General features: G+C 42.2%; 2 protein-coding genes across 8 annotated transcripts in view; one reads left to right on the top strand and one right to left on the bottom strand.

Annotated features, from left to right (window-relative positions):
* Positions 1 to 2459, bottom strand: part of unkl (unk like zinc finger) — a 96862-nt gene extending 94403 nt beyond the window's left edge. For both annotated transcript variants that reach the window (XM_052022275.1, XM_052022276.1), the window contains exons 1-2: positions 2255 to 2459; positions 1743 to 1952 (exon numbers count right to left, since the gene is read on the bottom strand). In XM_052022275.1, coding sequence (XP_051878235.1) covers positions 1743 to 1952; positions 2255 to 2319 — 275 coding nt within the window. In that variant the 5' untranslated portion in view covers positions 2320 to 2459. The remainder of the gene's footprint in view (positions 1 to 1742; positions 1953 to 2254) is intronic.
* On the top strand, positions 1822 to 22636 carry LOC127573777 (histone H3.3A). Of its 6 annotated transcripts, none has more exons than XM_052022279.1 (4): positions 1822 to 1966; positions 18439 to 18581; positions 21444 to 21597; positions 22272 to 22636. In XM_052022279.1, exons 2-4 carry the CDS (start codon positions 18454 to 18456, stop codon positions 22398 to 22400), a joined length of 411 nt encoding a protein of 136 aa, XP_051878239.1. In that variant the 5' UTR covers positions 1822 to 1966; positions 18439 to 18453; the 3' UTR covers positions 22401 to 22636. The 6 variants fall into 6 exon arrangements, with proteins under 6 accessions (XP_051878239.1, XP_051878243.1, XP_051878238.1 ...); XM_052022283.1 differs by having other exon boundaries at positions 1930 to 1948; XM_052022278.1 differs by lacking the exon at positions 1822 to 1966 and adding an exon at positions 2425 to 2566.
* Positions 22637 to 24435: the final 1799 nt, after the last annotated feature.

Raw genomic sequence — 24435 nt, 5'->3', positions numbered from 1 at the left:
TCAGACCAAAATACAATTGGAACCCACAATAACACAAGCTTCAAAAGCAACCCCTGCAAAAAATTCCGCATCATGTCACCACTTAAGCAGTCATCTAAAAAGATCCTTTGATGAACTCAAAATGCAATATGTGCACACAAATCCTCATTGACTAGTGCAAATGCAAGGATAATAGTACATTACCCTAAGTATTAATACAGATTTAAATATATAATGGTATAAATGGTCCATAAAATGCATGTCATCAACTCACTTACTTTATTACATTTAGACTATTTTTTTATTTTCAATCGTGTCTATTACATTTATAAAGATGCTAGCAAAAGTAAAAATCTGTAAGTTTTTAAAAAAAGTTACTGAAAAATATTTTGCAACAAGCAGTTTATATGTAATTACTGTGAATCCCAACCACTTAGTTGTAAACAAGCACCTTCATTCAACCTTTCATATAATTTTAAAGTGACATCACCCAACGTCTGCCCAAACTTTCCAACTTGCCATTTAATTATGTAATCTATCTTTTTTTGGGGAAAAGAAAGAAAATTTTAATAAAATGCACATATAACTGCAAAGAATTCAATTTACATGCTTTCAAATGATGATGTCTGTTTCTAATTGCAAGTAAATGAGGACAAATAAACCATACAACTGTATAGTAATATTCCTTAAATGTATTTAATTGGCTGTGATGAAATTTGGGACAACAAGATCATAAAACTATTTAAATAACTATCTTCCTCTTTTTACATTGCCAGAAAATGCCATTCCAGTAAAGCTTTGAAGCATAGAAAAAAATACATATCACTACAAAGAAACATTAGAGTTTCAATTTGTTTACAGATTCATATTTGATAATGTAGTGTTTAACAAACTGCAGCACTGCCCAATGTTTTAAAGTCAGAAAAAGGCCCCTTCAACTTTATTGTGCAGAATTTAAAAAACAGTTCCAACTTTAAAAAAATTTCAAATACATTAAAGAATTAACTGAATACTTTTTTTCCTAAAACTTGAAAAATCAGCAAACTGTACACTATTCAATACTGTCAAAAAGTAGTTCCAGCAGCAATGTACATCTATTGATGTAGATAAGGTACCATGGGACTTTAGAGTTTAAAAAAAGCAAAAAGTAGTGACAAATATAATAAACAAAATCACACGGTCACTGCAGCATCTTTAAGCAGTGTAAAAACTAGCTTCATCAATTCTCAAACATATAATTGCTTTAAAATACAGTGACTAAAATTAACAAAATGAAACTTAAGCAAATTCATTACCTAGAATAAATCTAAGTCCCACATTTCACTCACAGCCTTAAAAGTTTGTGTACTCTACGATTATCCAAAAGATTTCCATCAACAAATCCAAATTAAATTCAGACGCAGTATTTTCGTTCATCTATAAAAGGTGAACGATATTTACTTTACAATGAAATAAACTGGGCAAATATAGAAATTCGTTTTTCCAAGTTACGGATTCTGGCAACTTCAGGAACCCGAGGCAGAGAAACCCAGCCTGCTGCGGGTCAACATCGGGACAAGTGTCCCCACGATGGAAAACGCAGAGCCGAATCTACAACTTAAACAAACCCGCCATCGAGTAGCATTCCATTCACCAGCCCCGAACCCCCAGTCCACGGCAACAGCGAAACTCCTGAGGGGGGCGGGCCCTGGCGCGTCCCTCTGGCTATCTCCTCGCACACACCTCCCGCAGCCCCAGTACAAAACAGTACCCGATTCACTCACTCGTCTCCGTCCGGGCAGATCCCCGTCGTCTCGTCGTATTTGGTGCAATACACGTCCGGGCTGTAGTTGAAGGTGCCGTCCCGCCTCCTGATGGGCCTCCGCCGTCGCTGGTTCAGGAAATGCCAGTGGAAGCAGGTGAAGGGCCTGTGTTGGGCGCACTTGTGCTGCAAGAAGAGCGGGCATTGCTCCGTGCGGAACTCCTTAAGGTACCTGCAAAATAAAAGGTGAAGATTAGAGACCGACTTGGATCCGGGGGCCGAGGGATGCGTCTGATCGGACGTGGAGGTGGGGGGGGGCGGGGTGAGAGGGGGCAAAGGATGGGCCTGCGGACGGGGGGGGCCGAGGCCTGGGCCTGGCGGGCGGGGGAGGGTCGCTGCTCCGAGGCTAAATTAGCTGGCGTGAAGAGATCTGTTGTGCAGCTTTTCTGCCGCTGCTTTTTTCGCGGCCAGCGGGTTGCAGCGTGCTCCGGGCGCGCCCGTGGCGTTGCCGCGGCGGGCGGACTCGGTACCTACGTGTAGTGAGACGGTTTCTCGGTCTGAGGAGAAGCGCTCGGCGCAGCTTTCGAAACCGACGGCATTTTTAGTCAAAACAATGGAATGCGCGTGCGCGGCGCGGAGCGCGCCGGGTAATTGGCGGGACGGTTCAAACGCTGGCCCGGGACACGTGGCCAGAGTTCCCGGGGGAGGAAGCACAAATTGCGGAGTCCGTAGGGATGGGGACGGCACCGGCACCGGCACCACTACCCGCAGAAGCCCGTCCCGGCGGTAAGGTACATTCCAGAAATTCAGGCTCTGCGAGACTGGGAGGAGTTGACCCTTGTGAAGGTAATTTTAAAATGGTGCATTGAAATCAGTTGAAGCTGCTGATCCCATTATCACTCCGTACGCCAAGAAGATTGTATCTCCTGTTCCCTTTTGTAAATTTGCAATGCCGTTTGTAATCAAATCGTCGCTGGGAAATGAGAGAACGTAGGTTTAAGCTGAGGGAAGTGGCCACTGTCAGTAACTTTTACTAGCCAATGTTTGGCTATATCGCGGTAGTAACCACATTGCCAATGAAAGGGTTGATTTTTCTCAGATCGCGAACAGTGCTGTAGAAATGTAATCTTTCGAAATGATTAATGATGGTAACGCATTTATATGCTGACCCGCTAAGATTGGTGAAAATATGTTCTCTCTAACTATGCAAATTTGAACCCCACAATCTACACCTTTGGTAGATGTTTAAATGATATTACTAACGTGGCACTTTCGTAGAGCCGAAAATTTAAAGGAAACATTGGAAGTGTAATTTCCAAATCCCGTCGATTTGGATTACAATCCTATATAACACGTGGAGCTCCTGTTGTGTTTGTAGTGACTCAACATGCTGAGTCAGATTGTCAGCGAGTAGCTGAACGCTTGTACCGCCTGAAGAACTCGCTCCTTCTCGTCGAACGACGCTGAGGTTTTCGATATTCTTTGAACGACTGTATATTTTAAATTTAAAGGGACGACATCCATCACAACACAAGTCATTCAGGACAGTCATGCCCTACAGCGTAACCTGATTCAGAACTGAAAGTGACCAGTCAACACAAAATACGGTATTAGTGGATTCGTATCAATCTCTGGTGGGTAACACAGCGGCGCAATAGTTAGCGTCGCCGCCGCTCTGCTTCAGTCAATTTGTGTTCGAACCTGCCCTCGGGTCCTACCTATATAGAGTTTTCACGTTTTGTCCGTGACTGCGTGTGTTCGCTTCCGTTTTCTTTCGCCTTTCAAAAACGGTGGGTCAATTTGCAACTATACGTTATAAATTATCCCTTGGTGTCGGTAAAGGAATTAGGAGTAACAAACAATCTGCTGATGGAACTCGGCAGGTCGAGCAGCACCTGTGGGAAGAAAGGAACTGTCGACGTTTCGGGTCGAAAAGTCGAGGTGAAGGAATCAGAGCGGAGTCGATGTGCGTGTAGGAGAGAATAAGTTGTAGGTTTACAGAGCTAAAGATGGGAATGGGACTCTGGAGAGCCTGCATTGTTGCGATTGGCTGTAATGACTAAGTTTCAAAGTCGTCCAGTAGGCGCGGAAGCCGCGGTATCAAATCCCACCTCACTGAGAACAAAACACTCGAATAAATGTGCTGTAGTGTGAGGAATTGTAAATTCGGTGAACGGAACTTTACGCCATTTTTGGATATTCATAGTTCGTGATGGCGTTCCCACCAAACGTGCAACAAATCCAGGAAAACTTAATCTATGAAAACATTGAACCTCCAAAACTGAGGATGTCCGGAGTTGCTTGGTGTCCTTTCCTTTGACATCTTGCTACAGTCCTGTAACCAAACAAGACACAAATTTGACCCCCTGATCAAACAACCCATCCCTGAACATCCAACTGGAACGAATGTTTCTAGAAATGTCGATGCCCCTCGGCCAAGTATATTATTTGGCACTACTGCCTGAAACCTAAATCACCTGGACCACTTATTTAAGGGGTGCTCGTGAGTAGAGTGTCGTCGAGTGTTCACACAGTCTAGAAATGCATTTAAACCTTGTCTCACTGCCCAGACATTGAAAGTCCTGGCCTAGTATGAACGAATTAATCGCGGTCTGTGCTGAGGGATAGCATCAGTCTTGCAACAACAGAGTGAGTAGCATTTCTCACCGTTACCTCCGATCTTGGGTCTTTCCCAGACCTGAAATCCGAGATCATTGTGCCTCTGAAAATCAAAACAAACTGCATATTGCTGGAAATCCTAAAATAAAAACACATTTCTAGAAACGCTCAGCAGGTCGGCCCGCATCGGAGAAAAGATAAATAGTTAACGTTTTCGGCTGAAGACCCTTCGTCAGAACTGGGACATAGTACAAACAAAAGCTCGTTAAGCTGTGGGAGAAGTGTGGGGATGTCTATAATGGGGTAAAACTTGGTGGGGGGGGGAAGAACCATTGGGATAAGCTGGTCAATGAGTAAATGGGAGCAGTTAGACATAATGTAGGAGCCAACCTATCTATTCTTCCCAACAAGTGGATCTACAGTCTACGTGCAGATTAGAGACCCCGTGATTATTATATGCACTTCTAATTATTTTTCTGGTTATGTTATGTCCCATTAATCATTACTGTTTCAGGGCCAATATACAAATCCTATGCTTTTCGTTTCTTGCTGCTTCTTGATTCCACCCAACCTGATTCAGCTGCTTGATCTTCTTCTGAGCTAAGATCCTTCCTTCCTCTACTGCTTTTATACCATGTTTGAAATAGGGGCTGCACCATTTCCTTTCCTATTTTGCCCATCTTTTCTAAAAGTTATGTTGACCAGGTCATTCGATGGCCAGTCTCAGTCTCTTTGCAACTATATCTCTGTAATGGCAACTAGATTCAATGCATTTGCTATTTGTCCCATTAATTTGCCTGTCTTGATATGAGTGCTATGTGTATTCAGATAATGGGTCTCAATTTTATATCATTGCTATTTTTCTCCTCTGACTCTAAATGGAGGTACTGCCTTGTGTTAGTATGCATTGTCCCTTCCTGATTTGATTCTGGCAATCATTACATAGAGCACAGAGCAAAATATCTTTGTCCTTTCTCTTTCTGAGAAATGTCTCCTGACCAGCACCATTCTCACTATTTAGTTTAAAACCTTATCTATATCCCTAGCGAACTGATTTGCAGGGACACTTGTTCTAGCCTGATTGAAGTGAAGCCCATCGTGGGGGGGGGGGGGGGGGGGGGTGGTAAGTTTCTTCTTTCCCCTGTACTGGATCCAGTGCTCCATAAATTGAAGCCCATTTCTCCCACACCAAAGTTTGACCCACGTATTCAACTTGCTGATTTTATTTATGCTTTGTTAATTTGGCTCAGGTGGCTATCCAGGAATTATTAGTTTTTGTGAATTTGCTTTTTAACTTGGACCCAATCAGTCTGACAAAACCTCCTCTTTCTTTGCCCTATTCATTGGTTTCCTTATGGATCACAGTAACTGGATCCTTCTCCTCCTACACTTTCTTCCCTTTTGAAGAGTTGTCCTTTTGGGACTTGCACTCTCAGCTGTAGAGAACAGTATCTATCATTTTATCACCTTTCCCTTCTGTTTGCCAATCACTTTAATTTCACATACCATTCAGACATCAGTTTTGTGCTCCTATGTTTTACAATGGAACATTTAAAGGATTAGAACCAGCATTTTTGTCTTTCAGGCATGCACACATCAGCCTTCTGAGCTTAATGATGAGACATAGAGTTGTACAGCATAAAACAGGCCCTATGCCAACCATCATGCCTGTCTATACTATCCCACTTGCCTGCATTAACTCCCTTTCCCTTTGTCTTGCTCATTCAAATACCTGTCCTGATACCTCTAAAATGTTGTTACTATTCATGTCACCTCTCAGCCTCCTTTACTCCAGGGAAAACAGACCCGGCCTATCTAATCTCTTGTATCTCAAGCCCTCCAAACTGGGAAATATCTTTGTTAATCTTTTCTGCACTCTCTCAAATTTAATCTCATCTTTCCTATAGTGTGGTGACCTGAAATGTACACAATACTCCAAGTGCTGTCTAACAAACATTTGGTACAACTGTGATGTGACATTGAGTTGAATAATTTCAGGAAATCATCATTTTGTTGTCTCCTGTTACACCTCATTGAGGGTCACGTTGTGTTTCTTAACTTGGCCTGCTACCATCCCCTTTCACCTTAAACCATCATCCCTTTTGACATTTAATTATTCCTCCCATCCACCACATCATAGACCTTCCATTTTGTCCTTTCCTCCTTTCCATTCTTTCTGAAACTTAACACTTGCTTTATCTTTTTCTAGTTTGGAATCAGAGTTAAAGCATACTTTTGCCTGCAGTTTGGAAGAGAACTTGACAGCTAAGTCCTCTTCATAGATGGTGCATTCCTGACTTCCACACCTGCACATTGCAAAGCAGAGGTCAGGAGCTCAGATTCTGGGACCTCTGACCTTCCACTCTGCTGCTGGATTCCACACCTGTCAATGGGCAGAGGACAAACGTACAAATCTGAAGTGGTGGGTGCAATAGGTATCTGACACCTACAACACCCCCCCCCCTCCCGCCCCCAAGCTTTATGTCAGCCATGACTAGCATATTTGTTTTTGCACTTTTTTTTATTAGGATAAAGGTATCAATGACAAAATCAGTATTTATTGCAATCATAACTGCCCTCAAAAGATGGTGGTGAGCCGCTTCCCTGAATCACTACAGTCACTTTCATAAAGGCAATGCCACAGTGGTTTGGAGTAGAGAGTTCAAGATTAAGACCCAGCAATAATGAAGAAACAACAATATTTCCAAGTTGGGGTGATATGCCTTGGTGGGGAACCTGCAGGTGGTAATGGTCCCAGCACCTACTGTTCTTGTCCTTATTGGCAGTAGAGTTTACAGGTTTGGGAGATGCTGTTGGAGTTGCCTAGGAGAGTACCTGTGGAGCATTTTATAGATGGCACACAGTTAATTGCATTATTAGTGAAGGGAATGAATATTAAGGGTAGTGAGTGGTGTACTCATCAATAGGCAGCTATGTCTTAGATGACATTGAGCACCCTGAGAATTGTCGAAGCTGCATTATTGCAAGCAAGTGTAGAATATTCCATCACACTTTTGATTTGTGCTTTGTAGATGGTGTGAGGACTTTGGATAGTCAGGAAGTGAGTCATTCACAGCAGGATACCCACTTCCTCTTCTGATTGCCTCTTGGTTATGCCTGGCATTTTCAGGGTGAGAATGTTACTTGCCACTTATCAGTCCAGTTAGTTTTGCAGTATTTATGTGGCTGGCCCAGTTAAATTCTTGTCGATGGTGACTCCAGGATGTTAATGGTAAGGGACTTGCAATAAGAATGCAACTGAATATCAAAGGTAGATAGTTCAACTCTTGTGTCTGGCAATGACTATCTCCTGCTTCAGTGGTGAAAATGTTACTTGCAATTTATCAACTCATGCCTGAATGTGGTCTAGGCCTTGCTGCGTACTTCATTTGTGAGGAGTTGTGATTGTAATTGAATATTCTTGCTGAACATCTTTACTTTTGACCCTGTGGGGGAAGGAAAGTCATTGATGAAACAGCTGAAGATGATTGGGCCTAGACCATTGCCCTGAGGAATTCATGCAGTGATGTCCTGGGACTCTGGTCTCCAATAACAACAACAATCTTCCTCTGTGCAAGGTATGACACCAACCATTAGTAAGGTTTCCTCCTGATGCCCTTCAATTTCAATTTTACCAGGGTTCCTTGATGGCCCAGTCAGTCAAGTGTAGCCTTGATTTATTGGGCAATCACTCTTGCCTCACCTCTAGAATTTGGCTTTTGTCCATGCTTGGACCAAGGCTATGATGAGGTCTGAAGCCAAGTGTTCCTGGCAAAACTTGAGCTGGGCAATAGTGAACAGGTTAGTGGAGAGTGAGCACCATTTGATAGCACTTTCGATGACAACTTCTAGCACTTTGAGAGTGATTGAATTGGATTCTTCCTGCATTTTTTGTGAACAGGACGTGCCTAAGTCATTCTCAACATTGTTGAATAGAAATCAGTGTTGTAGCTTTACTGGAACAGCTTGGCTGGAGGTGTGCATTGTTGTTTTGGTAATGGATATTAAATTCTGCAATCCACATCCTTGCTATATTCAGTGCTTCTTCCAAGCATTGTTGGACATGGAGGAGTATTAATTCAGCATCTGAGGGTGGTGTGACTCTAGGGGAAATCTTGTCCATGTTTGGCCTGATGCCATGAGACTACATGGGGTATGCAGTCAATGCTGAGGACTACCAAAGTTGTTGTCTACCAGAATGCCACCATAGTGATGTTTGTTCAGCTGGTGGGACAGAACATGCCCATGGATTATGATGGAGGATTCCAGCATCTTGTCTGTAAGATATGATTTTGTAAGACCCCACCCACTCTGGACATTCTCTCTTCTCTTTCCCCCCCCCCCCCCCCCCCCCCCAATTGGGCAGAAGATACAAAAGCATGTACCACCAGGCTCAAGGGCTGCTTATATCCTACCGTTATAAGACTATTGAATGGTCCCCTAGTATAAAATGGACTCTTGACCTCATCTACCTCTTTATGGCCTTGCACCTTATTGACTGTCTGCCTGCACTGCACTTTCCCTGTAAATGTAACACTTTATTCTGCATTCTTTTATTTGTTTTCCCTTGTACTACCTCAATGTTGTAATGAAATGATCTGTAAGGATGGCATGGAAAACAGTTTTCACCGTACCTTGGTACATGTGACAATATTAAACCAATGATTGGCTTCCAATAATTCCAAGTGTGCCTTGAAGATCTGATTTAGCCATCCTTGCACAATCAATAATGCCCTCTCTGGCACTGGCCCTGTACAACATTGACATAAAGGTGTTGACCAAATGTTGTTCCAGGTCATCATCTGAACAGCTTGAAAGTCAAGCAAAAAGTTTGTCTCCAGTTCACCCATTACCAACCTCAAAATACACTGACAGCTGCAGTACCTCCGCACATTGGAGTCAAGGTTACAGTGAGTGAATCTCAAATGAGAGTCAGAAGGTACCACCACACTGTGCTCTGCCATGAAAGCCCCAACTGCAGAATACTGCTGTTCAACCAATGCTACATATCCATCTCTAGGAATCCATAAGCATCATCTCTAGACCACAGAAACTAACACTACTCAAGTGATTTCCCATGTTGATCCATAGTAAACCATCTGATGTCCACAGGGAAAACATTGCCCTCCTTGAGGAATGGCACTGTCTAATAGCCAATAAATTACTCCCACTGGCAAAGAATGTTTTTTTTAAAAAAAACACACACACCAGATTGAAATCTCATGGACCCTACAAATTAATGGCAGCTGCACCACTTGGACAATGGCAAACAGCTGTAATCAACCTGGTTACTAGCTAGAATAAAGTGCCAGACTTTATCCTTTGAAGAAAAACCTGGACAATCCTGAATCTCAAGAAAAGACCGGGGGTGATATGGCCACCTGCTCTTTAAGTGGAACATGAATAATGTCCGAGCTACACAAGTCAGATCATCTCCCACGTACTGAGCCCCTGCCCTGGGAGATCTACTTCTGGTGGTATCACAACCAGATAGACTGCCTCATCTGATGCTGTTGAAAAGACTGGAACTGTGACATGGAACTGTGACTGCTTGCTCAGTCACATAAAAATAGTAGTTGGATTAACTCCAATGATGGGAAAGCTTTTAGAAATACTGATCCTGAACAGGATTAACGGTTATCTGGAGGAATACTGATTAAGGCAAGTTAGCACAAGTTTATTAAGGACAAATCATGTTTAACCACTTTGATAGACTTTTTTGATATAATAGATAGAGTTGATGAGGACAATACAATTGATGTGGCTTACTTGGATTTTCAGAAGGCTTTTGATAAGGTGCCATCTAACAGCTTATCAGCAAAACTGAAGCATATGGCATGGATATGACTTAACAGGGTCATGGTCATTATTTTCTTGCAGGAGAAAAATAAATAATGGCATTCCCAAGTATCACTGTTAGAGCCATTGATTTTGTTTGATCTGTACTTGTTACTCAAACTTGAGAGTGTAATCCACAATTCTAAATTTGGCAAAACTTAGTGTTGTGAACTGTGACAAATTGCAGGAGGATATAAACAGGCTGGTGGAATGGGCATATGTATGGTTGATGAAATGTGAGATGTATTTTGTTAGGAAGAATGAGGAAAGGCAATATAAAATATAGGGTACTGTTCTCAAGAGGATGAAGAGGGACCTGGGTGAAAGTGGCAGGGTTAATAAGGCACACATTATTCTGGGCTGCTTTATCAAAGAGTATGAAAATTGGGAAGTCGTGTTGAATGTTAACAAAACATTGGTTGGCCTCCGCTTAGAGTATTATGTTCAGTTCTGATTACCTCATTGGCAGAACGATGTAAAGGCATTGAGAAGATCCAGAAAAGATTTGAGAATTGACAGCATAGCTTTGTGCAAGGGAAATATTCCACGAATTTGAGGGTTTTTTTTAATCAAAAGAAATGGATGAAGGTGGGGTGGTGGAAGTTGTCTATATGGACTTTAAGGCATTTGAGAAGGTTCCACGTGGTTGGACCCTCCAGAAAATTGAGGCACTTGGGACCCAAGGCAAGCTGGCTAATTGAATCCAAAACTGGCTTGGTGATGGGAGGTAAGGGGTAGTGGTGAAAGGATATCTTTCTGATTGGAAGTCTCTGACTAGTGGTGTACTGCAAGAATCAATGCTGGGACCTTTGCTGTTTGTGATATACAAGTGACTTGTATGTGAGCTTAGAAGGTATGATTAGTATGTTTGCAAATGATACAAAATGGTAGAGTTGTAGATAGTGAGAAAGGTTGTCCAAGATTACACCAGGATATAAATTGGATGGAAAGTTGGGCAGAGCATTGACAGATAGAACTTAATCCTGACCAGTGCAAAGTAATGCATTTTGGAAAGTCGAATAGGAAATGGTAGGGCATTGATGATTGTTGATGAACAGGGAGACCTAGGGGTCCAAGTCCACAGATCCCTGAAAGTGGCAACCCTGGATGATAGGGTGGTGAAAAAGGCATGTAGCATGTTTTCCTTCATAGATCAGAGCATAGAATATAAGAGCTGGGGCATCATTACAACCTTACAAAACATTGGTTAGGCTGTGCTTGAAGTATTGTGTGCAGTTCTGGTTGCCTGGTAGGAAGGATCCGATTGTGCTGGAGAGAGTATGGAGGAGATTAACCAGGATGTTGCATGGATTAAAGGATTTTAGCTAAGAGGAGAGATTGGATAGGCTGGGAATAGATGAGGTAGATAATGAATTTTTTTTTCTGGTGGGAGTATAAAACCAAGGGGGAGTATAGGTTTAATTGGAATTGGTTTATCATTGTCATATGCACTGAGGTACAGTGGAAAAACTTGTCTTGCATACAGTTCATACAGATCAATTCATTACACAGTGCATTGAGGAGGTACAAGGTAAAACAATAACAGAATGCAGAATAAAGTGTAACAGCTACAGGGAAGTGCAAGGTCATAACAAGGTAGATTGTGAGGTCAAGAGTCCATCTGATCATACTAGGGAACAGTTCAATAGTCCTGTAACAGCAGGATAAAAGCTCTCCCTGAATCTGGTGGTACGTGCTTTCAGGCTTTTGTATCTTCTGCCTGATTTGGTGGGGGGGGGGGGGGGAGGGGTTGGTGGTTCTTTGATGCTGGCTGCTTTTACCAAGGCAGCGAGAAGTGTAGACAGAGCCTATGGAGAGGAAGCTGGTTTCTGTGATGTGCTGAGCTATGTCCACAACTCTGTAGTTTCTTGCAGTCTCGAGCAGAGCAGTTGCCATACCAAGCTGTGATGCATCCAGATAGGATGCTTTCTATGGTTCTTCGATATTTTTAAAATATTGGTGAAGGTTGAGGGGGACGTGCCAAATTTCTTTAGCCTCCTGAAGAAATAGAGGTGCTGGTAAGCTTTCTTGGCCTTGGCATGTACGTGGTTGGACCAGGGCGGGCTATTAGTGATGTTCACTCCTGGGAACTTAAAGCTCTCAACCTCAGCACTGTTGATGTAGACCGAACACATGCACCCCCTTCCTGAAGTTTGATGGCCAGCTCTTTTGTTTTGCTGATATTGAGGGAAAGGTTGTTGTCATGACACCATGTTACTAAGCACTTTATTTCCATCCTGTACTCCGACTCATCATTGTTTGAGATACGGCCCACTATGGTGGTATCATCGGCAAACTTGTAGATGGAGTTAGAGCAGGATCTGGCCACGCACTCGTGTGTACCAGGAGTAGACTAGGGGGCTGAGGATACAACCTTGTGGAGCACCAGTGTTGAGAATAACCATGGTGGAGGTGTTGCTGCTTATCCCTAGTGCTTGCTACCTGTCCTTACTGATTGCGGTCTGTTGGTCAGGAAGTCGAGGATCCAGTTGCAAAGGGAGGTGTTGAGTCCCAGGTCTCAGAGTTTGGTGATGAGTTTGCTTGGAATTATAGTATCGAAGGTGGAGCTATAGTCAATAAGCAATAGCCTAACATGGGTTATTACTGTCCAGATGCTCCAGAGATAAGTATAGGGCGAAGCCAGGGAGATGGCATCTGCTGTAGACCTGTTTCAGTGGTAGGTGAATTGCAGTGGATCAAGGTTGTCTAGGAGGCTGGAGTTAATGTGTGCTATCACCAGCCTCAAAGCACTTTATGATGGTGTCAGAGCCACTGGGCGGTAGTCATTAAGGCACATTGCCTTGTTTTTCTTGGGCACCAGGATGAAAGTGGTCTTAAAGCAGGTGGGAACTTCAGATAGAAGCAGAGAGACGCTAAAAATGTCTGCAAATACCCCTGCCAGTGAGAGGAAAGAACTTTAAAGGGGATCTGAGGGTTAAAGTTTTTTTTTAAACAGAGTGCTTGATATTTGGAATCTGCCAGAGGAGGTGGTGGAATGACAAAGCAACATGTTCACGACTACTAAGATATGCTACTAAATGAAGACCACTGAGCAATGGAACAAGACCCTCAAAGGCACAACTTTGAACGTATCTCACAAATGAAAAGTAACGGCCGTTTCTGCACATAACCTGGAGTAGTATTGCGAGCACGGGGAGAAATAAGGATAGTCATGGTGCCGATAATTGTGACAAACTGCACTCTAAAGTGGCATTATTGAGCAACGACTGGTTTAAAGTCTTAGTGCTTGCACTTTCGGTTTTTTTAAAACAAAAATCAATACTCGAGCACGAAAACGTGCAGCAAGCAGACAGGACTTTCCCTTTAGAATCATTTGTTTTGCCACGAATCTGGTTGAGTAAAAAGGGGGAAAGAGACAGACACTCAGTTGAACCAATTGTACAAGCGGAGACGGGAAGTGCTAGGGTGGGTCAGAAGCAAAACCACACGTTCCGCTCCAGGAAGGGGTGTGGCCATGTGAAAGGTCGGCAGCAGCACGGATATTGAGAAGCACTGCAGAGCCAGATCGAGAAAGAGGGTGTGTTCGGGGTAAGGTACTACAGAGTTAGCAAGAGAAATGGCCGGGTTCTTCAAAAGAGTTGATTACACAGACTACAAAGAGCCAGTTGAAAGAGGTATGCTACTTAAAGCAACAAGTCCCGAGCGAAAGTGGAAAATGATCGAAGCTTTCCAGTGTTCGGGAATATCTGCACTAAAGGGAGGTTAAGATATCCGAAAATGGCACTGAGAATCCGGATTGATTCTGATTGAAAGTTGGGATACGCATGCTCCGCAAGTATAATGCATTTGTAAAGAACGGTTGAGAGTAAAAATACTGCGACAAACAGATATAAAGGCAAGCAAAGAATGTGGAAGTCCGCGTGAGGACAATAAAGCAAAAGAGAAATCTGAATCAAGAAACTAGTTCAGAACTGTGAAATAAGGAGTGATCTTGCTATACCAGACAAATGGGAGTGACTGAGATTCAGAATGGTGGTACTTGGAAAAATCTTATTGGAATGTTTAGTTTGGAATAAGAGGCAACCTGCATGAGCTGTGATTTGGCTAAGCTGGAACAAATGCAACCCCCAAGACCTGGACTCCAATGAAGCTGACTGGGATCAGATACAAACCTTGAGGCAAGACCACGATAAAGACCAGAGTCTGATTTAAGGCATTTGTTTCAAAGCATACAGAATCACTGTCAAAATCTTTGGCCTCGGTCATAAATTGATACTTGTGGATCTCCTAATAAAGTATCAAATATGTTGCAGATGGAGCTGGACAAATAGCAAAAAGAAGGCATGGTGTTATGGTAACACAGTATTGGTATACAATAGGAGTTGTAAATCACTCTCAATGAGAGAGGCTGGTTTAACAACTTGCTATTGCCCAAGTAAGGCGGATTTGGCTTTGAGGTGCTCTGGTAGTGGCAGAGGCTGAAAACAAAAAGGTTCAGAAAACGATAGCAGACATGAGGTCTGCCAGTCAAAGCTTCAAAGGGGAAATGGTGGATAGGACCAGTACAAGAATTTGGGGGGGGGGGGGGGGGTGTGGAATGAATAAGAGGATATGTGGAAGTATAGAGAGCACAGAAGTGAGATGGGTGGAGTGCAACCAATTCACTGGGTATGCAGGTTTCCAGAGAAGTGGCCAAAAGCACTAACGTCTTTATAATAATGTCAACTGGTGTCTAATTATGTGGATCAAGGACAAAATCTACTGGAGGTTCAAGAGTAAAATGGAAATACCGGTCTACAAGAAGATAAGAGGAGAAAAATGAATCTGTAATCTCTTCAATAGTTTATGCATGTAATTTCTTGAACATAACCAGATTTGCATGTTTATATTTTTGAATGTAACTAAACAAGTTTACAATTGATCTGTGACTTTGCTAGTGTATGTGCCTCCAGTGTAAATGTATTTATACAGTATTGTTACATTTTTAAATAGGTAAGTAGTGAGTTGTTTATCTAATAACAATGAAGGTAAAGATTATTATAAGGATATGGGGTCACTGTCACCTTGAGGATTATGTCATGTGTTTAATCATGGAGACGTTACCAGGCCATACTTTCAGCTTCAATTGAATGACTGCAACAATAAACAGTAGAATCAGAATTGCAGAAAACATGCAACGCAGGATTCCATTCAACTCATGTCTGTGTTGATCAAAAGAAAAGCTACCCAGCATAATCCTACATTCCAGCGATTGATCCAATAGCTCTCAGTTCTTCAAGTAGTGTTTTTAAAACAAGGGTTTGCAATGCTTACTGTCCTTTACCATTATTTCAGTCAGCAAGTCTCAAACCCTTGCCATCCTCTGGGCAAAGACATTTTTACTTGTCTCTCTTCTAACCCTTCTGCTAATTACTTTTAAATGTATGCCCCTCTAATCAGGTGGGTGGAAAAGGTCCTTCTCATTGAGGTCCCATATTCACTTCAGTTAACCCTCTGATCAGTCTCTGCTGTTCCAGAGAAATGAATTCTAGCTTACCTAATCTTTATAGCTAAAATGCTCCATTCCTGGCAATGTACTTGTATGTTGTACCTCTCCTCTGCACCCTCTCCAGTGCAATCATATCTTTGCTGTGATGTGACCACAGCTGTATGCAGTACTCAAGCTGTGGCCTAATTAGTGTTGTATGTAATTTTACTTCCATGCTCTTATATTCACTGCCTCAGCTAATAAAGGAAAGTTTTCCATATGTCTTTTTAAACCACCTTTCTGATTTGTCCTATTACCTTTTGAAGAATGTGTGGCCTTATTCTTCAAAGTTCCTGTTCCTCTACATGCTCAGTATGCTCCTAATTACTCTATTTCCTTGCCTCTCCCAAAATGTTTCATCTTCAAAAATGCATTGCCTCCAGATTAAATTACACATACTACTTTTAGAATGCAATGCAGTTGTGCAAAAAAAATCCCACCTGTCAACTACACACCCATGTTTTGTATAATCTGCAAACTTTAATATGCTTTACAGTTACATCTAAATCCTTAATATTACAGGAAGTGAGCAACCATATACTAACTCCAAGAAACCCCACTGGGTCACAGCATTCCAATCATGTAAACATCTGTCAACCATTACACTCGTCTTCCTGTTCCTAAGCCAATTTTGGATACAATTTTGCCAATTTTCCTTGGACCCCTTAGGCGTTCCCTATTTGACCAGGATGCCAAGTGGGACCTGAACCTTGCCTTTTATAAAATCAAAATAGACCACATCAAATGCACTGCACATGTCAACCTTTGTTCTCTCTTGAAATATTCAATAAAGTTAGCCAGACAGATCCATGCTGAATGTCCTTGTTTAATCTTTGCCTTTCAGAATGAAGCTTTATACTGTCCACCAGAATTAATTCCAATAATTGGTCCTTCACTGAAATTAAACTAACTGACCTTTAGTTAAACCAAGTAGTTTATCTCATCCCTTTTTAAACAACTGTTCAATGTTAGCAAGCCTAACTGAAAAATTGGAGTTGGAGCCTCCACCATTTGCTCCTTTGCTTTTTTTAATATGCTGGCATATATTTCATCCAGGACTGATGATTTAGCCAGTTTTAAACATGCTAAATTTAATGCTTCCTCTCTGCTTATGCCATCAGTATTTCTCACTTCCTCTTCAACTACCCGATTAGCATTCCCCCCCCCCCCCCTTGTATAAACAGCCACGACATATTTATTTTACCACATCCTCCGCCTCCACACACAGTTTATCTTTTTGGTCTGAAATGGGCTCTACTCCTTTCTTAGTTATCCTCTTGCACTTTGTATACTTAAAACATCTTTGGATTTTCCTCATTTTACTGATCAGTATTTTTTAATGTGGCTAAATGAGTTAGTGATATTCATCTCTGGGTCATTCAGAAACTGCAATACAGGACACCATTTGTGTTGTAAATCATGGGTATTGTTGATATGAGCATAAGGTTATTTCCGCAATGTTGCAACTGTGCAAACTACCGAATCCTGATTTGAATGTCTAATGCGAGAATGACACGAGTATATGTTGTGTACACACTGAATGAAAATGAGTGAGGGAAGGTATTTTAAGGACAAGTCTTGCTTGAAAGGTGCCTCATCCTAGCCGCTTACTAGGTCAAAAACGAAAGAGGCGAAATATGTAAGGTTATTCCATTGAATTGCAAAACTAATTTCAATTATCGGGATTTATAAACGAAGTGTAAAAATGAGAACTGGAAATACATTGGTTTTGAGGCGAGGTGCTGATGTGTGTAGAGCAGATTAAATTACAGGATGAGCAGCTCTAAATGGAACTCTTGGACTGCTCCTAGGCCTGATTTAAGAATTATCCCCAAGTCCAGGCAGGGAATCGGAATGGATCTCGTTCAGCATGACTGCCCGTTCTCTTTTCTGAAGACAGTGAAGAGAAAACGCGGCTGCCCACCTTCCATCAGCACCTTCGATGCCTTCCGTGATCGGTGGTCAGCACCCATCTCCTGGATTTTGATTTAATTTGCTTTTCAATTTCCAGTAACGTTAGAGTAAAACACATTCCTCTATTTTTTTTAACCTGTATTCAAACGATAAGTATAGGACCTAAACGGTTTTGTTTTGGAAATAAAAAAGCATTTGGTCACTGCAACAATTCCCTTATTTGTAATCAAGGTGAGAATGAAACGCTGATGGGGTGGAGCCAGCGTTGCTTATTGTCACAGTACAATTTGCTTCAGCAGCTTTGGCCAATGCGCTTTAAGGGACAATTTATGGAACGTTGGCCCTGGAGTGACGTCAAACGGGAACCAAGTACAGTAGTGGCTGTACAGCAGCAAGAGCTTGGGAAGATTTGCAAACCTTGTGCGTTAAATTCTGAATAGAGATTCATAATAGGAATGCCTCTGATTTGTCTTTCCGCCTTCGTTCTGTCTCTTCGTGTGTTTTCTTTTGCCCCTGGATTGCGTTCATTCCGGGTTATTTCAGATCTGTGGGTGGCGGGGTGGTGGTTCCGGGATGAAAACGGAATAAACAATGGTGGCCATTGTCTGTTGCCACCGTGAGCTGTGCCGGGATATTGACTGTGGTGGGGCTGGGCTCCGAGATGAATGTTTGGCCGTCGGGTGGTTGAGCAGGGCTGCATGACCGCCATTTCATTAGATAAAATCGACTCGGTCGGAATTCCAGCGCCGCCACGAAGTGCGGGGAGGTCGGTGTGTGAGTGGAGAGGGGGCCAGAAGAGCAAAGGCCCTGGACTGAAGTAGAACGTAGTCAAGTTTAATCTTTCCGTCCGTATGTATAGATTCTATGACCGGAGATGGCTCGTACCAAGCAGACCGCCCGAAAATCGACCGGCGGCAAAGCGCCCAGGAAGCAACTGGCCACCAAGGCAGCCAGGAAAAGCGCACCGTCCACCGGTGGGGTAAAGAAGCCTCATCGTTATAGGTGGGTGAGACTCCAGCTTATGCTGCCTCCCGTCTCTTAGTGTCATGGAGGAATTCCCAGTTAATAGACCCCCTGCCTTACCATTCTGCAGTAACTTTTTCCCCATGCTAAGTCGTTTGAGTTTGTTGCCTGAAGTTTCATTTGTTTTAATAGTTAATGTGGTTTCACTCTGGGAAGAGTGCACTGTTCTTTTGCGGGTAGCCCCAGATTGACAATAGGAGGTACTTGATCGTTCACGTCAATGTAAAGAAAAATCCCAAGCTTCCAGAGACGTCCCCATCCGCTGTCAGTTTGGTTGTTTTGATGTTGGGCTCCTCACGGAGTCAAGTGGCAACTTCCTGCAGTTTCACAGGGGAATCTGCCTGTTGAAATTGTAACGGGAAAGCAGTTTCTGAAACAAAAACAACGTTGATAATACTCGAGTCAGGCGGCATTTGTGGAGAGAGAAACAGTTAACGTTCCAGGCTGCTAACTTTTCATCAGAAATGAGAAACGATTAAGGTTGCAGAGATAAGTAGGATGGTCTCTAATTTGGTGTATGCCAGGTGAGAGGAAAGACACAAGTGGCAGTGAGCAGTGAAATTTCCATCTTGACTGATAGAGGCAAAGACTTTGAGGTTTAAAAAGTTGATGCTGTTTCAGGAGTTGTGTAATGAAGATAGTGTTCATTGTCCCTACACCGGGGATGGAATACGCTAAAATATGGGAGCATCTCTTGTCACCAGAAGAAGGTGGTTGAGGAGGACCCTTGCAATAATGTTCCCTGTAGACAGTAGGAAGAACTTTCTGTAGTAATCGCAATTGGCTTTGACTCCTTTTGTTAAAGAGGGTCATGATTATAGTGTCTGGGGACCCCGGGATGTCCTTTTCCCAAATGTAGGACATGGCAGAGAGACACAGCTAATAGAGCCACTGTCACACAGCTCCAGCGACCCAGGTTCATTCCTGACCTTGCGTGCTGTTGAGTGGAGTTTGCATGTTCCCCTGTAACCATGTGGGTTTTCCACAGGCCCTCTAGTTTGTTCCCATATCTGAAGGATGTGTGGATTAGTTGGTTTAATGACCACTGTAAATTGTCTTTACTCTGGAGGTGGTGTGTGCAGGAATAGGTTACAGGGAAAATTAGTGGGGGAATAGGATGTTTTTTGAACTGGTATAGGATTTATGGGCTGAAATTTCCTTCCTCAATATTGTAACAAAATGGAGAAATGAGATAGTGAATTTGTCTGAAGTTCTACTCTGCCAAGTTTTAGAACTCCATTAAGGACACTGTCTGCTCCTGAGACTTTGACACTTCAACCTGTTGTTGCTCTGTGGTGGCGGCAAGATTAGACCGGATGGGTTACTTCAGGAATCAAGGACAACATCTCAGTTGAGGACTACTTTGAAGTGCTCCTTCCCGTGCGTACTGACTACCAATCAATCCTTGGTAACCTCTCCACCATTCTTGGCTCTGAGCAGTGGCCCCTTGGGTGCTTGGGCCATAGATAATCTTTACAACACTGAAGAAACTACATGTTATGATTATCCTAAGTTACAGACCTCCTTTGCTCTCTCCATCCATTATTTGTTCTCTAAGTCCCAGGCTTTCTGTTGACCATTTGCCAGATGCCTGTTTCTTTCCCTTGATGCTTAGAGTTTCCAATTCAAGAATACCTTGTGTTTGCAGTTAGTTAGTTCCTGGTTGATCTAGTCATTCTCATCATATGAGTTGTGGTGTTTCCTGGTAGAGAAGCTAAAAGCTCTTCACAGGTGTTAGTGGTGTGGATTTCAAGGAAGACTGGGCACTAGACATCCTGTGGCTCCTGTTAGTTGAGAGTCATCAGATTATCTGCAAGGTATTGTCTGAAAGAGCTTTTTGGGGTCATTGAGACCACCAATGTCAATTTCTTTTGCTGCTGTTTGGGAACCAGGCCAGTAGACAGATTGGCAGATTAGGCAATGTCATCATCAGTTATCTGTACTTGTAATTGCATGATCATGTGGATGACCTTGCTGTTTCTCACCGTTCTAACATAATCCAGTAAGTGCCAGTGCCTTGATTGGAATGAGGGGTGTGATGGGGAGGGTATTGTAGAGAGGCCTTTTCTGGTCTTTTTAAAGAAATGGGGTGTTGGTTAAAGTGACGGGTAATTGAAAACTCAGTCACGAACACCATTCATTTCAATGAAGAAAAATGCCACTGAGGGAGTTAAGTTTGAAATTATTTACACTTTTTTATTGAACTGAGTCAACTCAGATAATCAAATAGATTTGTTTTCTGGTGTTGTCCAAGTTTTAATTGTATGACCATTTTTATTGTTTAAACTTCAAAGATTGACGTAAACTATTAAAAATAATCAACATTCAGACATACAAACTTTGACAGTTTTGACAGACAGAAGCATTTCTAGGGGCTTATTATTTTTGACTGGGGCATTGAGCTTACCATTCAGGAGCTGGCTTTAGGGATGTGGCTGGTTTATGGTTGTTTTTTGTCTGTCATGAAAGTATATTGGTGATATCTTTATACCGCAGCCTCTGGAGATACACGAGCAAAAAGAGGCTTGTGCAATTTGATGTACAGAAGCAATTTATTTTCATTGCTCTGACTACCTGGCACTTGTCAACTAATTTTTGAAGTATTAATGGTAATGGACTGCATCCAAAGAAAGGCAGTAAAAATATTGGGTGAAGGAACTGTTTCCCAAATGTGGATGAGCTAATTTGCAACCAGTACCAGCCACATAACCAACTGGGAATGCCTTCTTCAGAAAGGATGATATAGTTAAGCACAGATTGTTGAACTTGTGTTGTGAATAAGTAAATAAATGAAAAGTGTGTATTTGCATTTCTGAGTAATGTTTGTCTTTACACAATTAGGCCAGGCACAGTTGCTCTCCGAGAAATCCGCAGATACCAGAAGTCCACTGAATTGCTTATCCGTAAACTACCTTTCCAACGTCTGGTGAGGGAAATTGCCCAGGACTTCAAAACTGATTTGAGGTTTCAGAGTGCTGCAATTGGAGCTTTGCAGGTATGGTATCTGCTATTGGAAACTTCAAATCTAGTGATCCTATCGTGTTTGTGACTGAGGCTCTAATATCTAATACCTATGACCAAACTCGTGCCTTGGCTAGGTTGTTGGAGATAGTACGGCTTTGCCTTTGACTTCTCCATTACCCCATTACCTAAATACTTGTGGTCTGCTAGTCAGATGCGCAAATGTTTGAATGTAGTATACTATTAGTTTCAAATACACCACTTCAATTATGAATTTGTTTAATCTGAACAGCCCTATTAAGAATACTAACACTTGCCGTCATAGGATACTACTGTACCTTGTATTGCTCATTCCTTTTGAGAATATTACACTAATGTTGGAGATTTCTTTGGACTTTGTTTAGTGTATCTCCAATTCTGTTCTCTAGCAAGGTTGAGTACCTTGGCTCAAAGCTACCTTAAGTTGGTTAACTGGTTGCTCATGGATGTTTTGATAACTTTTGGGGAAATGCATGGACAATGGTGTGAAAAGAATTAGATATAACAACACAGTAGCTGATCATGTTGCATGTGGGGAATAAAAATAAATCCCAGGCAATTTATAATGGAACTTTGGCCTCATTGGAAATTTACGGAGTATAAAGTCAATAAGGAAGTAAATGTTAAACTATCATAACTTTTTTAATGAAAGATTTAACTTTATTTCAGGAAGCCAGTGAGGCCTACCTGGTTGGCTTATTTGAGGACACCAATTTATGTGCCATCCATGCTAAAAGAGTGACTATTATGCCCAAAGACATTCAGTTGGCCCGGCGAATCAGAGGAGAGCGTGCTTGAAACTCTGCACATTTGAGATTTTCTCCAGAAGTTAATCGTATTTTGGAATCGGTATTTGAAAATGCCAATTTCTAAAACACTTTTGGACTGCAGTCTTGGCTTCTTGTGAAGGCTGGGCCATGTTTCATATTTTTGTTAGTATTAACAGTAATTTACAGTGTGGAAGTAGCAGATCATTTTGTAAACATTCCTTGACTATTGGCTCAGGTTTCAAAATAAAACATTTTGTATCTTTAGTCTTTAACTTTTTTTTAAATACATGCACACAAATTGGGGATGGGACCTGCACACTTGCATTGTATTGCATTTTTTTTAGTGGGGGGGTGTTTCCACTGAGATTCCAAATTAAACTTCACTACCTCAGCTCTGTCTTACTGGCATTTCTTCAAATTCAGAGTTTTACTTTGAGGTGTGGATGTCACTTGGAAGATCTGTATTTATTGCTCATGAAAAGGTGTTAGTGAGCAACCCTCTTGAATGGCTGGAATCCTTGTGGTAAGGGTACTCTCACAGTGCTGTTGGGTAAGGAGTTCTAAGATCTAGACCCAGCAGAAATGAAAGAACAGCAATTTATTTAAGTCAGGATAGAATGTGACCTGGAGGCAAACCTGCAAGTTATGATACAGTTAAGATGCAGATTCATATTTTGAAATAGTCACATTGTCTTATGTTGTGACCCAGATAAATGCAGTCCAAATATCCTACAGACTAATGGAAATACTGATTATTTTTTTTTGGTTGAACAAAAAAGTTGATCAAAAAGCAAGGTAAACCTGCTGCTGGCATCCATATGCAAGTTCTGTCCTTTAACAGCCATTACCTAATTCTCTGGCTATGGGTGTCAGATGATAATAGCAAAAATAGTCGAGCATTACTTCAAGTGGTTGAACTTAGAAGTTTATGCAGGTAGTGAGATTTGTATCAGCAATATGAACATTGTGTTAGAACCCAAATAGCTTACAGCAGGGATTGTGCAGTTCTCTTGTTTTATTTCCTACTGTTAATTATGGTGAATATGCAGCCTGAGGCATGTTGTTTTCCAAACCAACATTATCTGCCTGTGTTTGGTTCTCCATATACTTATCTCGATGGCTTTTAAATGTTGCCAATGTGCCCACCTCAACCACTATTTCTGGCAGCTCATTCCAAATACACACCACCCTTTGCATGAAGCTGCTTCCCCTAATGTCCTTTTTAAATCTTTCGCCTCTGATCTTGAACCTATGCCATCTTGTTTTTAGTGCCCACTCCCTGGGGAAAAAGACTGTGCTTTTGCCCTGTCTATGCCCTTCATGATCTTAGATACCTCTAGCGTGACACCTCAATCTCCTATGTTCCAGGGAATAGTCCTAGTTTAAGTAACCTCTCCTTGTAACTTGGGGCCCCTAAGTCCAGGCAAGACTCCGACTGTAACACAAGTGGCTCAATTGTGGAGAAAAGAGAAAGGGGAACACGGAGTATTTTTAGAGCTAGGGAAGTGTACAGATATTTATGCAGTTGTAGAACAATATGTTTTCTCTCTGGTGCCAAGGTTGAGGATACTGTAGAGTCCTCCAGAGGGGAAGGGCAAACAGCCAGATGTTGTGGTCCATCTTGGTACCAATGAAATAGTTAGAGGAGGAGAGGAGGTCCAAGATTTCAAGGAGTTGTACACAAGGTTAAGAAGCAGGTCCTTAAGGTAATCTCTAGATTATACCTGGGCCATATACCAGTGAGTGTAGAAATAGAACTGTGCAGATAAATGTGCATCTTAAAAGATGGTGTAGGAGGGCATGCTTTAGATTCTTGTGGATTAGGACTCCTTCTGGAGAAGGTAGGAATAATATTGTCTATACTGGTTGCACCTCAACGGGGCTGGGACCAATATTTTCATCGTGCTGTCAGGGAGGGTTTAAACTAGCTTGGCATGGGTTGACCTGACCAAAGTCTCCAAAAAGACAAACAGAACTGGACATGGATTGCAGAAAATGAGTGAGTTTTGGAGACGACAAAGATCAGAAAACTGACAAAAATCTGGCTGTGTTTAATGGCTTGT

Source organism: Pristis pectinata, chromosome 8 (assembly GCF_009764475.1).
Source record: "Pristis pectinata isolate sPriPec2 chromosome 8, sPriPec2.1.pri, whole genome shotgun sequence".
Classification (NCBI taxonomy): Eukaryota; Metazoa; Chordata; class Chondrichthyes; order Rhinopristiformes; family Pristidae; genus Pristis; species Pristis pectinata.
The sequence above is the reverse complement of the archived record's forward strand: the minus strand, read 5'-3'. Positions and strand labels throughout refer to the sequence as shown.

Bases quoted from the DNA above. Each gene is read 5' to 3' on its own strand.
- LOC127573777 (XM_052022279.1), top strand. From the start codon at position 18,454: ATGGCTCGTACCAAGCAGACCGCCCGAAAATCGACCGGCGGCAAAGCG. The intron at 18,582-21,443 runs GTGGGTGAGACT...TTACACAATTAG, and splicing joins AAGAAGCCTCATCGTTATAG to GCCAGGCACAGTTGCTCTCC. The intron at 21,598-22,271 runs GTATGGTATCTG...ACTTTATTTCAG, and splicing joins CTGCAATTGGAGCTTTGCAG to GAAGCCAGTGAGGCCTACCT.